Here is a 16,452-nt window from a genome sequence, read left to right on the forward strand (position 1 = left end):
GCTGGTGTGGTATTTGATTTACCCTTACTGTACTTCCATCAGGTTGTAGTCTGGCAGACAAGTACCATTTGCAAGGATTGCCACCACCATCATAACCTTTGCACCGAGCATAAAATTTCTTTCGATCAGTCCACATAGTCTTGGCATCAAACTCTTTATTCACTGCATAGGTCCTGAAAGACATCCTAAACTCCTTCATGCTTGGCCACAACTTTCCCACCTCAATAACTGGGTTCTCTTTGTCATACAAACAAACCAGCTCATTATCATTTGCATCATCCACATCATCTGCAGCCTCTCTCATCAGCTCTTCTTCATCCTCATTTGCATTTCTAGGGCATGTGTTACCATCAGCAGGCAAAGAACTGTCATCCTTCTCCTTATCTTTGTCATCAACTTGAATGCCAAACATTTCGGCCATATCAATGTCAGATATTGGTGTAATGACCAAATCTGTTTTTTCATTCAACTCTACTACATTCCAGTCAACAACAATCTTCCTAGCACCATGGGTTCCCTCCTCTCCATCTGCATCAATCCCTGTATCTTCAGCTACTACAGTCGGTTCAGTCAACAATGCCAACATCTTCTTTTGTGAAACCCACTCATTATCTTCCACCTGTGCAGCCATCTTTGATGGCACATAACCAACTCTGGAATGAGTTTGCAGATCAATTAGCTCAGCATAAAATGTTACTTGTTTGCTTGCCCACCCTTCTTGCTGATCAATTTCAGCAACCATGGATTCTCCATCTTCAATTCTCACATATTCACCATTATAGTTATCGAAACGTTGCAGAGATACCTCTTGTTCTGGACCCCAAACAATATTCTCTCCAATTCTCTCCACCAAATTGCCCACGGCCTTCTCCTTCATGCTCTCCAATTCCTGGGGATCAACATCTGCAAATTCGACATCCAACCTCACGGTGGTATCTCTATCAATGTCTTGGACACTGCCATCACTGAGCTTGGCTTTACAGGGAAAAATTCCACTATATTTGCGAATGTGGTGGCAGAACCTGAACCTCCCCTGTTTTGTCAATGGCAGGCAGCGGCAGCAGTGTAAGCGACAGTCACTACCAAATCGAGTTCGATAACAGCTAAAATAGAAAAGAGGGCGGCATTACCGATTTGAAGCACTGTCTCCTCGCTCCATCTCATTCAGCCCCCGCGCTCCTATCCAATGGAGATTGTAAAACGCCAAGAAACAGGGGCAGCATGAGGCCATAGATTTATCCAAAATTCTGGGGAATGGGACTAGAGTTTGGAAAATACTCACTCGCAATAGCCGCTGCCGAGAAAGGCGCTCCACCACCGGGCGGGCCGCGGAGAAGAAACAGCCCCCGGATCCAATCGAGATTCTAAATCGCCAAGAAACAGAGGGGCAGCATGAGGCCACAGATCCCCCAAAATTCTGGGGAGTGGGACTAGGGTTTCGGGCTCACTCGCAATAGCTCTGCCGCTACCGAGAAATGCGCTCCACCACCGTGGAGAAGAAACCGCTGCCGGAGAAGATGCTTACGGCGGCGCCGCTCGCCCAGTCCAGCACGGGCGAGTCGAGCACGGTCACACAGTCACCGGTCGAGTCGTGGACGGTTGACTCTTGACTACGTGGCCCTAGGTGGACCCCACCAGTCAGAGCACATAACCCCCGGTGTCCTAACCAAACCTCAGCCTAACTAACAGCCAACTAGCTGCGTAAACGGCTTGTCTTGCTTGAGCTATTTCTGTGCTGGGAGACGTCGCATGAGAGCCATTACAACCAACGACGTCGCATGAGAGACAATTCAACTCAAAGATGTCGCAGGGGAGCTATTTGCCCCAAAAGATGAGGAATGGCGGCTGCTACGTTTACACATTAGGCTCCGGCCAGCCGCCGAGGCACATAGGCTACCCTAATTGCAAGATACCGAAGAGTTCTGCCGGATCTGTCCTTTTCCGTGGTAGCTTGCATTGGCACACAGACAACCTGATAATGGTATTTGACACCGCAACCGAATTGTTGCGCCAGATGCACTCTCCGATTGGTCCGGCAGATCACAATGCTGACCTGTTTGAGATGACTGACATGCTTGGCATGTTCATTTTTAATGAAAAAGACAACATTGTTGATATCTGGGTGATGCAGGACTATGATGGCGAAGTCTGGGCCTTACAACGGCGGGTTGACTTGCCGATTGCAGAGATCGTTGAGAAATTTGAAACTTCTGGTACTGGAGGTTGGTTCGGTCTTGTGGCCGCATCTTGGGATGGTGACGTGCTCCTGCTGATTCAGTTTGAAGATAACTGGCTACTTCATGTGGACATAGATGGCAAGTTGATTGCTAGTATCCGTCACAGTTTCCTATATCCAACTCTACTTCGGCTCAAGCAATCTCTAGTTTCACATACCTTCTTTCCGGCACTAGAGGGTTATGTTGTCAATGCTTCGCCTTTTCATCTCACCTGATGCTTATGTTCTAAGTATTATTTAGCTTTTTATCTGAGGGCTGTTGAGTGTGGTCTTGCTTTTTAACGGCCTAGCCCTCCATATCTACATGGGCTACAGTATGTATTAAGTGGATCCTCCATGAGACCACTAGCTTTTGTTAATGTATAAAAGGTTATGACCAAGAAGCCCTGGCTGTTATATGGTCGTGTTACATTTCTTTTTGTATCATTTTGGGCATGAAGTGGTTGACGTGAATGTTGATGCTAAAATGAAAAGTCTGTTGGATCAGCATTTGAAATACAGATTGCTCTGACTTATGCCTCTTGGTCTCTGTTTATTGAACCAAATAATTGACCTGTCTTTTTATTAAGGTCTTCATTTTTAGAGTTTACCCAGTTGTCCTTTAGTACTACATATTTAGAAAACATACAGTTGATTCCTGTTTCTGTGCTTTGTTTTGGCTGAAAGTGAAATAGGGCAGATTATCCTCCTTGTTGAATAGCTAGTTGCACCATATTTCAGAAGAGCTTGCAACACAAGATGAATTGAATGATTGCATTATAGTCAATTTTCAACTAAATGTTCTGTTGCTGTTCTTTATTATTGTCCATGAATCCACTGCATCTGGTCAGTCATTGAAACATAGTGCTATAATTCTGCCTTTGTCTTGCATTGTTTGGAATTACATATAACTTCTAATCACTTTAAGGAATCATTGCTTCATGTGATCCTCGATCTTAATATATGCTTGAGAAATGAAACTTGTATTGATGAGCAGAAAACTAAGAATTGGGTCCACTATGAGCCGGCTAGTTCCATTTTGATGTATACAAGTTATTATCAATGAGGTCTGAATGTTTCATGGTTGCATGAAATTTATACTTGTGTGAATATCCTTTTGGGATGAAGTGCCTAGAATGTTGATGCTACAATTATTTAGTCATTCTGGTCAGCATTTCAAATAGTTGCTGATTGATCTGCCTTATGTCTCTGTTTTTCTTTGAATTGAAGAACTGCTTTATCAAGTTAAAGTCTGCAGGCTTCTTTGTTGATGCAGGTAAATCTGTGATCAACAAACTCTTGTTGTTATGTGGTTGCGTGAAACCTATGCTTGTTTTGGTACCGAAATTACCAATTCATTTTGGTGTGCATTTGAAAGATGTGCTCTGATCTTCCCCGTGTCTCTTCTCTATGATGAACTCTTATATTATTTAGCAATATGCATGTGTTTGATGTTTCTAAGTTTTTTCTTGTTGATGATTGAATGTGACAGATTATCTTCTCAATTTTTTCGCCTGCTAGCATTCTCATGAGATGCAATATGTATAAGTTGGGCGTGCGTATGACCTGGCTAGTTTCTTTATTATGATCAAGAAGCTATGGCTGTTACATCGTTCAATGATATCCTTTTGGGCTGGAATGACCACCGTGCATGCAGATGCTAAAGTTATGAAATCGGTTTGGTCAACTTTTATTAGTTGCCAATTGAGCTGCTTTTGTGTCTCTGTTTTTATTTGAACTGAAGAATCGCCTTTGTTTTTATGGGGGTCTTCTTATTTCTTAAAGATCATCCAGTGGTTTTCGTAACACAAACTATTTAGCCAATCTACATTGGTTTCCTGTCTGTACATTCTGCTCTAGCTGGTGATGAAATTAGGGCAGATTATCCTATTTGGTGACTGGCAAAGTGAACCTGATTTTTGGAAGAGCTTGGAATGGAGCACTGCCCGCTAAACTGAATGATTGTGTTACACTAGCAGTCAAGTTCAGTTAAGCATTTTGTTGTAAACATTCTTCTTGAAGTATCCATTGGATCTGGTTAGGTCTTGAGATGTTCTGTCATAGTAGTTCCGTCTTTTCTGTTGCATTTTTTTGGGATTGTCTCTACCATGGTCAGGCTCAGGTTCCAGATTGTGTTCCCCTCTAGACACTGAAACTGCCAGACCGGTTTATTTTTCGTGTGACTGGGGCGCAGGCCATGTCGAGGCCATTGTCAAGCAGGGGCATCACCAGGAATTGTGTGTCATGCAGATAATTTGTTACTGGATGTATCATGCAGCATTGCTGGATGGATCACTTGTAAACTACCCACATTCAGTTTTGTCTTTTCTGTACTCCCGCCGTTCCTAAATATAAGTCTTTTTAGAGATTCCAATATAGACTATATATGAAGCAAATTGAGTGAATCTACACTCTAAAGTATGTCTATATACATCCGTATGTAGTCCATATTGAAATCTCTAAAAGGAGTTATATTTTGAAATGAAGGGAGTAGCATACATGCATGCCTCTTGGAAATCCATCTGCGTATGTGTTTTTTCTCTTTTGCCTTTTCCTTTTTATGTGTGAGATAATTGTACATAGTGGGGACAATATTTTGCGTGCGTGTGGTTAAAGTTTACACTGTCTCGAAGGGCCGTGGAGGATCTTTATTAAGATTGAGAAAGCAATTATGAAGTGGCGCAGGCCACCGGAGCACAGTTCACTACCAGAAAAACTTGCGATGCCGATGGCCCCCGTCGGCATAGATGGGCATATCCCGACGGCCCAGCTAAAGCCGTCGGCGTAGAAAGGCCGTTGGCGTATATCAATCTATGCAGATGGCACCCGTCGGCATAGATCAGTCGTCGGCGTCGAAAGAAATATGCCTACGGCGGCCGTTGGTATAGGGCAGGCCGTCGGCATATCACGTGGGCCCGTCTACCCGGGCGGCGACGGCCGTTTGACTGCGTCAGGCTACGCCCACGGGGTAACGATGGCCGTCGGCATAGCTATGCCGGCGTCATCGATCCGCGGCGCCGCCACGTCATCGATCCGCGTCGCTCGCCGGTCCGGTGGGGTGGCATATCTATGCTGACGGCCTTACCGTCGGCATAAGCCTGGCACATGGATCTTGCCACGTCATCGATCCCCGCCCTACGCCACGTCATCAATCCAGGGCTCTACCGTTCCGTGGCCGTAGCTATGCCGACGGCTTTGCCGTAGGCATAGATTTCTAGTAATATTTTAATATTTTATTTATTTTCTCATTTTACTTTTTATTTTTTTCCAAAACTAATTTCATTAACTTAAATGTACAGAAAACATATATCGATTGCCCCCAACACGGGCCTTGCTTCCGTCGTGTCACGGAGAAGTTAGACGGGACGGGGTACCTGTGGGGGGTTAGCAATGCCGCCAGGTGTTGCGGTGGGCCCTCCTAAGGTTGTGGAAACGTGGTGGCAGGCGCAGGCATCCGACACGTGGCTCCGGGGTGTGCCCCCCCCCCCTCACGGGCGTCGCTGCCGCCATGCCCCGGAGGGGGAAACGGCCACTTCGGGCCGACGCGGAGGGAATCTTGGGGTGGGTTGGGCCGGGACGGTGTTGGGGGTGTAGCTATGGCTGGGCTATGACAACCAGGTGAAAAGGTCCACCGGTCAAACTACGTCCAGCGAAAGTCAAAGGGCTAGACCCGGTGGTCGTCTGTGTCAGGGTTAGACAGGACGGGGTACCTGGGGGGAGGGTAGCAATGCCGCCAGGTGTTGTGGTGGGCCTCCTACGGTTGTGGAAGCATGGTGGCAGGCGCAGGCACCTGGCACGCGGCTCCGGGGAGTGCCCCCCTCACGGGCGTCGCTGCCGCCGTGTCCCGGAGGGGGAAATGGCCACGCCGGGCCGACACAGAGGGAATCTTGGGGTGGGTTGGGCCGGGACGGTGTTGGGTGTGTAGCTATGGGCTAGGCTATGACAACCTGGTGAAAAGGTCAACTGGTCAAACCCCATTCGGCGAAAGTCAAAGGGCTAGACCCGGCGGTCGTCTGTGTCAGGGTTAGACACGCGAAGAGCAATCCGCGTAGAGGGAAGTGTTCAGATACTTCTCCATCACCAAAAATTACGAAAAATTACCATCAGTCCTATAGAACATGTGCCCACGTCGTGTAAAAAACTCATGATTTTATCGCGCTCCGAGTATTTAATAATATTCACGCCGCATCGTTACCGCAGAATGTCTACTACTGTGTCATCGCCGTCCGTGAGGGGGGCCACACCCTGGAGACGTGTGCCGCTTTGTCGGACATGCCACCACACCGTACGACATGTATGAGGTCCCGGTGCGACGCCCCGGTGGCATTGCTACCCCCCAGGGCCCCCGTCCCACCTAACCCTGTAGCGTTTGACCACGGGATCTAGCCCTTTGACTTTGCACGGACGGGCTTTGACCAGTGGAACTCTCCACCCGGTTGTGTTAGGTCAGCCCATAGGAACACTTTGGAGCAACATCCGGGCCAAAGCCACAGCAAGATCCCCTTCGTGTAGACCCGACGCGTCCGTTTCCCCCTCCAGGTGCCGGCGGCGGCGCCGTCCGGGGGGGGCACACCCCGGAGACGCGTGCCGCCTCTTCGGACATGCCACCACACCGTACCGCATGTATGAGCACCCAGTGCGATGCTCCGGTGGCATTGCTACCACCTAGGGCCCCCATCTCGCATAACACTGTAGCGTTTGACCACAAGATCTAGCCCTTTGACTTTGCACAGACGGGCTTTGACCAGTGGACCTCTCCACCCGGTTGTGTTAAGTCAGCCCATAGGAACACTTTGGAGCAACATCCGGGCCAAACCCACATGAAGATCCCCTCCGTGTAGCCCCGACGCGTCCGTTTCCCCCTCCAGGTGCCGGCGGCGGCGCCGTCCGTAAGGGGGGCCACACCCCGGAGACGCGTGCCGGCCGTTTGCAACCGCCACAACACTTCCAGACTTGTGAGAGGCTGCCTACGCAAGATTTGTCGGCATGCTAGCCCCTGGAGGCCGCCGGCCACAGTCATAGACACGCGAAGAGCAATCTGCGTAGAGGGAAGTGTTCAGATACTTCTCCATCACCAAAAATTATGAAAAATTACCATCAGTCCTATAGCACATGTGCCCACGTCGTGTAAAAAACTCATGATTTTATCGCGCTCCGAGTATTTAGTAATATTCACGCCGCATCGTTACCGCAGAACGTCGTCTACTACTGTGTCATCGCCGTCCGTGAGGGGGGCCACACCCCGGAGACGCGTGCCGCCTCTTCGGACATGCCACCACACCGTACGGTATGTATGAGGTCCCGGTGCGACGCTCCGGTGGCATTGCTACCCCCCAGGGCCGCCGTCCCGCCTAACCTTGTAGCGTTTGACCACGGGCTCTAGCCCTTTGACTTTGCACGGACGGGCTTTGACCAGTGGAACTCTCCACCCGGTTGTGTTAGGTCAGCCCATAGGAACACTTTGGAGCAACATCCAGGCCAAACCCATAGCAAGATCCCCTTCGTGTAGACCCGACGCGTCTGTTTCCCCCCTCCAGTTGCCGGTGGCGGCGTCGTCCGTGAGGGGGGCACACCCCGGAGACGCGTTCCGCCTCTTCGGACATGCCACCACACCGTGCGGCATGTATGAGGGCCCGGTGCGACGGTCCGGTGGCATTGCTACCCCCAGGGCCCCCATCCCGCCTAACGCTGTAGCGTTTGACCACGAGATCTAGCCCTTTGACTTTGCACGGACGGGCTTTGACCAGTGGAACTCTCCACCCGGATGTGTTAGGTCAACGCATAGGAACACTTTGGAGCAACATCCAGGACAAACCCACAGCAAGATCCCTTTCGTGTAGACCCGACGCGTCCGTTTCCCCCCTCCAGGTGCCGGCGGCGGCGCCGTCCGTGAGGGGGGCACACCCCGGAGACGCGTGTCGCCTCTCCGGACATGCCACCACACCGTACGGCATGTATGAGGGCCCGGTGCAACGCTCCGGTGGCATTGCTACCCCCCCAGGGCCCCGTCCCGCCTAACCCTGCAGCGTTTGACCACGAGATCTAGCTCTTTGACTTTGCACAGACGGGCTTTGACCAGTGGACCTCTCTAGCCGGTTGTGTTAGGACAACCCATATGAACAATTTGGAGCAACATCCGGGCCAAACCCACAGCAAGATCCCCTCCGTGTAGCCCCGACGCGTCCGTTTCCCCCCTCCAGGTGCCGGCGGCGGCGCCGTCCGCGAGGGGGGCCACACCCCGGAGACGCTTGTCGGGCGTTCACTAGTAGAAAAAGGGGCTTTTACCCCGGTTGGTAAGGGCTTTTTGTCCCGGTTTTCGAACCGGGACTAAAGGGTCGTTACTAAAGCCCTAACCCTTTAGTCCCGGTTCTTACACGAACCGGGACAGAAGGTCCTCCACGTGGCCGCTGCTGCCAGCCCAGGCAGGGGGGCTTTGGTCCCGGTTGGTGACACCAACCGGGACCAATAGGCCCAACCGGGACCAATAGGCAGGGCCTTTTGTCCCGGTTGGTGTCACCAACCGGGACCAATAGGCATCCACGCGTCAGCATTTCAGGGGCTGGGATTTTTGTTTTTTTTGAAGGGGGGGGGGTTGGGGGGTTTTGGGGGGTTAATTTAGGTGTTTCATATATTGTGTTAGCTAGCCAATTAATAGAGAGAAGTGTCCTCTCTTATCTCCGTGCTTGGTCGACGCTACGTACTATATACGTATGGGGAGGACTAGACACGCTAGCTAGTAAGCAAATGAAGGAAACAGAAGATCGTCATGAACATATGCATACAGAGAGAAGTGATATCGACCACCTCTCCTTCTCCGAGAGATTGGTCGAACAACAAGTTCTCATATATCTATCTGACACTACCGGCTACATATATACAACAATTATCTCTTACAATATAATCTCCTAATTAAATTGTAAGAACACAGGGTCCACATAGTATTCTCCGTTTTCAGCGATCACGTGGTCAAGGAAGAATGCCGCCAATTCCTCTTGAATTGCTCGCATACGATCTGGTGCTAGGAGTTCGTCCCGCATCCGAAACATCTAATTTGAAGAAGGGGGTCAATACATACATATATATATATATATATATATATATATATATATATATATATATATATATATATATATATATATATATATGAATAAATGAAACTCGACAAAAATGATGGTAATAAAATAAAATTGTGAATATTATTGCTTACGCACTTCATATTGTTCGTCAGAGTAGCCCCGCTCACAGGTCGTGTGGCGGATAGACTCGCAAACGTAGTATCCATAGAAATCATTCCCTTGTTCCTGCCACAACCACTTTACAAGAAATAGAGGTCAATCTAACTGATAAGCAAGCATGCTAAATGGTATTGATGAAACTAGCGCTTGAATCACTAGGAGATGTGCGGAACATGCTACTATAGTACTTACTTTCGGGTGTCTAAATTGCAGCTTCTTCGGCAGTCCCGGAGCTTTTGTGGTGAATTTTCTCCAAACCCTACCAGACAAAGAAAACAATTACTTGATATCAGGAAATGAACAAAGTTGCTGATATGGTGGATAATGATCGATTTAACTTACTTCTCGAGCATTTGAGTCATGTCCGCATAGTCCTGGGGGTCTTTTCGTCTCGAGTCTAAGACGGTTACTACTCCCTGCTTAAGCTTAATCTCTAGGAGAATATAGTGGAAGCTGCGCATGCATGCATAAGTCATCAATTACATTACCATAGCCTGGACTAATAAGGGAAACCGAATATGCACAAGACAGTAACACTCACTTGAAGTTGTAAGGAAAGAGTATTATATCTTTGTTTTGATTTAATACCAACGATCGTAGCAAGTTGGCCTCGGCTTCTTTGGCATGTTTTTCAACCGTATATGCATCTATGAGATTTGTGTTAATGAACCCAATATCACCGATTTGTCTTTTCTTCAATTCGGCGATCTTCAATCTGCATAATATAGTGAGGATAATTATAAATACATGCAATGAAAGAGCTGACCTATATAGAGAGACTTAATGACAGAAGTAGTACTACTTACAGACAGTAGCAAGTGATCGTTGATTTATCGAGGGCCTTTTGATTGAAAAACTGGAAGAAATCCTCAAATGGAAATTTCAGCAGTTCAATTCCAACGAGGTCATGCTCCGGTTTAACTCTCAGCGTCAAAGTATTCATCCCATCAGACTCTCTGCAGGTTTTCATGTACCAATCATGTAATCTTCGCATCATCGTTGTTAGAGATCTTTCATCTTTGACGAGAGGCTTCCCGTAATGGTATTTGTGTTCGTCCACCTCCATGATTTCATAATGTACATCGTCGGGCAGGTAATCTCCAAGATTGCTATAACCGGCCACCATCCTCGGATCATTAGCGACGATGTCTTTAGACACCTTGAGCGGGGGGCACGATTGGTTCGCTTGTTCGCCGAGCTGGGCAATTTTTTTCCTAGCTCGTCGTTCTTTTAACCTTTGATCACTGACAGTACTTCCCGACCGCTCCGCTTCGACAAATGTCTTTGCAATAATGCGCTCATAGTTGCCTTTCGGCGGAGACTTTGGTGGTTTTGTCAGGGCAGCCAGAGTGCGCTTCGCTTTCACCGGATCTACCTTCTCCTCCGGAGGTAGATGTTTCTTTGCTTTCACCCCTTCAAAGAAGTTCTTCACTTCGGCTCGCACGATCTTCGCGTTCTCCTCCTCGGTCCTCTCGTATGGTAACTTCTCTGGAGTCTTCAGAGAAGGACCGAATCTGTATTGCCTCCCGCCTCTGGCAGCTGTACTGCTAGACGCCGACAAAGCAGACGGAGCGGCTGCGGCTGTCTTCTTTCCTTGCTTACGAGGAGGAGGAGAAGGACTACGACGCGCCGGAGCAGCCGGAGCGGCGGCGGGTCACTTCCGCCCTTGCTGACGAGGCGGAGAAGGAGGAGGCTGGCTGCTCTGGCACGCCGGCGCATGCGGAGAAGGAGGCGGAGTGCCGCCACGCGCCGGAGAAGGAGGCTGAGTGCCCTGATCACTCGCCGGAGGAGGAGGCGGAGTGCCGCCACGCGCCGGAGAAGGAGGCTAAGTGCCCTGATCACTCACCAGAGGAGGAGGCAGCGGAGTGCCCTTACTCGCCGGAGGCGTCCAGTTGGGAAGGTTAATGAGCTCCTTCCGCCATAGGCACGGAGTCTTCAGAGCTAAACCCAGCCGAGTCTCCCCTTCACCGGTAGGGTGGTCAAGCTGGAGGTCCTCAAATCCCACCGTTATTTCATCCACCATCACCCTAGCATATCCTTCTGGAATCGGCCGGCAGTGGTAGGTTGCGCCGGGTTCAGGAGGTAAAACAGAGCCAACAGCCGCCTTGACTTTGAAGTTCTGCCATTGCGCCATAAGGTGGCAATGTTGAGACTCCGTGATAGCATCCACAGGGTAGCTAGCAGAAGCCGTCAAGACATGCTCTGGCTGAAGCAGCTCGGTGGAAGCCATGCTGCTTCTCCGCTGAGATGGCGGGGTAGCTTCGGGGGTAGTTTCGACATGTCGATTGCCGTCTCGTTCCTCTAGCGCTTGAACCCTTTCGTGCAGCTTCTGAATTTGGGTCTGCTCCATTTTTTTCCTCCTCTCCTGGCTTTTGTAACCTCCTGCGTCCGGAAAACCAGCCTTCCACGGAACGGAGCCTGGCGTGCCTCGTGTCCGTCCAGGGTGCTCAGGATTCCCGAGGGCCATTGTGAGCTCGTCGTTCTCTCTGTCTGGAACGAACGTCCCTTCCTGCGCTGCATCGATATATTGCTGAATCTTCTTGACTGGTATTCTCAAAATCTCGTTCGTCCAAACGCACCTCCCTGATACAGGGTCCAATTTTCCGCCAGCCCCGAAGAACCAAGTCCGGCAACGGTCTGTCCAGTTCATTGTCTGTGGTTCGATCCCTTTTTCAAGCAGATCATTCTCAGCCTTGGCCCACTTAGGCCGGGCTTTCAGGTAGCCACCTGACCCCGTGCGATGGTGAAGCTTCTTCTTCGCAGCATTCTTCTTGTTTGTCGCTGACATCTTCTTACTCTTTTACGATGTCTTGTGGGCCACAAATGCGGGCCAGTGATCTCTGATCTTCTCATACCGGCCGATGAATTCTGGTGTCTCTTCTTTGTCGACAAACGTTTTTAGCTCATTCTTCCACCTCCTGAATAGGTCTTCCATCTTCTTAAGAGCATGAGACTTAATTAATTGCTCTTTAACTGGCTTCTCCGGATCCTCCTCTGGTGGTAGGGTGAAATTTGCCTTCAGCTCAGTCCAAAGATCATCTTTCTGCATATCATTGACATAAGACACCTCAGGGTCTTCCTTCTTAGGCTTATACCATTGGTGGATGCTGATCGGGATCTTGTCCCTAACAAGAACCCCGCACTGAGCAGCAAATGCTTCCTTTGTCCGGATGGGTTCAATCGGTTGGCCGTCGCGCGCGATTGCTGTGATCTCAAACCTTTCATCCGAGCGCAACTTTCTCTTCGGGCCTCGTCTCTTTACCGAAGTTGTGCTTGATCCGGAGGGCTAGAAAGAAGAAAGACGAGAGTTAATTAATATGTGTACATACCAAAACAATGAATGCATCAATTAGCTAGTCAGCACAGGCTTAACTAGTATATTTACCTGGCCGGACTCTGTTCGGTCACCGGAGCCGTCACCACGGGCTCCTTCTTGCACCAGCATTGGGTCACCGGAGCCATCATAATCATGTCTTTCCTCCTCCACTCTTCGATCACCGTAGCCTGCTTCTTCACCCTGTTCTTCCAGAGCATCATTGTCGTTAAGATACGACAAGATATCACCTCCGGCTAAGATTATGTCCCCCAACACCTCTTCTGCTTGCTCGTCTCGTCCGTGCTCCATTGTTTCTGCAAATATTACAACATGGCAATTATTACACAAACATAACAGCAGGTGGATATATTAGTGCAAACGTAGACCTAGCTTATTCCGGGTTTGAGGTGGCCTCGGCAACGCTTCAAGGGTAGGGGCGCGGCGGGAGGGGGTAGGAGACCAACATCGTTTTTTTCTAGGGTTTGGGTGTCCTCGAGAGTTTTGGTCGAGCGAGAGGGCCGGGGGGTGCTCCCGTGGTATAAGTTATCACGGTCGAGAGGGGGTATAAATATCGACCGTCCATCATGTCGAAGTTATCTGGGAGGGAGTTATATATATCGACAATGACGACATACATACATGGGAAAATAATGTTATCGGGGAGGGGGTATATCGACCCCCCCCACGTGTTGAAGTTATCGGGAGGGGGTTATATCGACAACGACGACATACGTACATGGGAAAATAATATTATCGGGGAGGGGGTATATTGACCCCCCCCCCTCGTGTTGAAGTTATCGGGAGAGGGGTATATCGACGACGACAGACCCGATAAAACATAAGAAAACGAAGAAGAAATAAAAAGAGGAGAAGAAGAAAGGAATAGAGGAGAAGATCGAAGAAAAAAAAGAAGAAAAAAAAGAGGAGAAGAAGAAAGGAATAGAGGAGAGAAGAAGAAAAAATAGAATTTTTTCTATTTTTTCTTCTTCTCTTCTATTCCTTTCTTCTTCTCCTCTTCTTTTTCTTCTTTTTTCCTCTTCTTATTTATTTCTCCTCTTCTTCCTCTCCTCTTCTTCTCCTTTCTTCCTCTTCTTATTTTCCTTTTTCCTCTCATTCATAAAAAAATGTTCAAATAGAAAATTTCGAAAAAAGTAAAGGTTTTGCCAAATGCATTGTTCATATGAATATACAAACATTTGCATATTCTACAATAATTAATATCACCAAAAAAATCTATGAACAGAAAAAATCCTAACTTTTCTAAAAATCTCTCTTTTGCATATATACATGAACATATATATACACAGAGAACATATATACATACATATATACATTTTTATAAAAATGCAGAAAAAAGATCTAAAAAAGGACATATAAACAGATATACACACATACATATACTCATACATATACATATAATCAGGAAAAAAACATCATATATATGTGCAGAAAAAACAGGGAGGAAGGGGGCAGTGCCGGCCCTGACCAAAGGATGAGAGGTGCGGCGTGGTCGGGGTAGGGGCAGAGGCACGACGCGTGTCGGGGTAGAGGCGACGGCGGCGTGGTCGGGGCAGGGCGAGGCAGAGGCGACGGCGGCGTGGTCGGGGCAGCTGGGGCGACGACGACGTGGTCGGGGCAGGGGCACGCGGCGTGGTCGGGGCGGGCCGCCGGCGGCGTGCTCGGGGAAGGGGCGGCTGCGCGTCGACGAGGCAGCAGAGGGCGGCGACGGCGTCGACGGGGCGAGCTCGGGCAGCCTGGTGGCGTCGTCGGGGCGGGGAAACTGATGCAGAGATGAATCTGAAAAACGCTAAGTGCTTTCTTATATACTGAGAGCATTGGTACCGGTTCGTGGCACCAACCGGGACCAATGCCCCCCTTTAGTCCCGGTTGGTGCCACCAACCGGGACCAAAGGCCTCTTTTCAGCAGCCCAAAGGGCGGGAAGCGGCGGCCTTTGGTCCCGGTTGGTGGCACCAACCGGGACTAAAGGGGGGCATTGGTCCCGGTTGGTGCCACGAACCGGGACCAAAGGGTGGCATTGGTCCCGGTTCGTGCCACCAACCGGGACCAATGGCCTTGCACAGCGGCGTGGTGGTGGGAGTTTAGTCCCACCTCGCTAGCTGAGAGAGAGCCGCACCTGTTTATAAGGTGCGGTGCGCCTGAGCTGTCGAGCTCCTAACCTCTCTGTACATGCCTGTGGGCCTACTGGGCCTTCTGCGGGCCTGAATTCTGGCCCATGGATGGGTTTCTAGTCGTATTCAGGCCGTGGTGGCCCACTAGGTGGCATAATTTTTATTTTTTGCCTGTTTTTTGTTTTCTTTTTTGCTTTATTTATTTTGTTTTGTTTCTACTTACAACAAAAAACTTATTTATTTTATTTTATTTTGTTTCTAATTACTTATTTATTTTACTTTATGATAATTCTTTTTGCTATTAAAGTTTCTAACAAAAAAGTTCTTTATGAAAATAATTTTTGCTTTCAATGATTTTGAACAGAAAATACTTCGATAATTTTAGTTGCATCAATTTTATATAATTTTAGTTTCAATAATACTAGAGGTTGCTTATAATGTTTTGAACAGAAAATACTTTGATAATTTCAGTTTCATAAATTTTATTTATGTTATTAAAGTTTATTTTATTTTGTTTCTACTTATATATTTTTATTAAAGTTTATATTATTTTGTTTCTAATTACTTATTTATTTTATTTGTGATTTTTCATGCACCTTTTTCATGCATTTAGTGATTATTTTGAGCTATAAGACCCTAAAATTGAAAAGCATTTCAAATGAACTCTGAAAAGGTTGAAAGTTGGCATGGTATTATCATTTCATCCACATAGCATGTGCAAGAAAGTTGAGAGGGTTACGGCAAAAACTGGATGCACTTCATGTACAAAACGGACAATCTCTTTCGAAGTATTAGGATTTCATACGGAAACTCGTCTGTTACAAAGAGATTTCATTTTTTAAAACTTATTTGAACTCCTGACTTTTTGTGTGTTCAAAATGCACCATTCAAAGCCACATCATCAATTTTCAACCCTTTCTGACTTCATTTGTTATTTTTCATGCATTTACTAATTATTTTGAGCTATAAGACCCTAAAATTGAAAAGCATTTCAAATGAACTCTGAAAAGGTTGAAAGTTGGCATGGTATCGTCATTTCATCCACATAGCATGTGCAAGAAAGTTGAGAGGGTTACGACAAAAACTAGATGCACTTCGTGTACAAAACGGACAATGGTATCATACTCGTCTGTTACAAAGTTGGCATGGTATCATCATAATAGTTGCGGGAGAAAGTCTTCACTTTTTCTTCGCTTGTGTCATTTGCTTATTGCACCGTAACCATGGATAATCTTCATCGTTTATCAGGATGCTTGGGTCAGCCTTGACTTTGAAGGGAGGAATTTCATGAAACTTTTCATAATCTTCAGACATGTCTGTCTTGCCCTCCACTCCCACAATGTCCCATTTTCCAGAAAGAACTATGTGGCGCTTTGGCTCATCGTATGATGTATTCGCTTCCTTATCTTTTCTTTTTCTCGGTCTGGTAGACATGTCCTTCACATAGATAACCCGTGCCACATCATTGGCTAGGACGAACGGTTTGTCAGTGTACCCAAGATTGTTCAGATCCACTGTTGTCATTCCGTAGTGTGGGTCTACCTGTACCCCGCCTC

At 47.9% G+C, this 16,452-nt stretch overlaps 1 protein-coding gene across 1 annotated transcript in view; it reads left to right on the plus strand.

The window, feature by feature from the left end:
- Nucleotides 1–1,475: 1,475 nt before the first annotated feature.
- Nucleotides 1,476–16,452, plus strand: part of LOC109740512 (F-box protein At5g49610-like) — a 66,168-nt gene continuing 51,191 nt past the window's right edge. Inside the window, exon 1 of the mRNA XM_073495663.1 lies at nucleotides 1,476–1,598. Coding sequence (XP_073351764.1) covers nucleotides 1,476–1,598 — 123 coding nt within the window. The remainder of the gene's footprint in view (nucleotides 1,599–16,452) is intronic.

The sequence above is a fragment of the Aegilops tauschii genome, chromosome 3 (assembly GCF_002575655.3).
Source record: "Aegilops tauschii subsp. strangulata cultivar AL8/78 chromosome 3, Aet v6.0, whole genome shotgun sequence".
NCBI classification, from domain to species: domain Eukaryota; kingdom Viridiplantae; phylum Streptophyta; class Magnoliopsida; order Poales; family Poaceae; genus Aegilops; species Aegilops tauschii.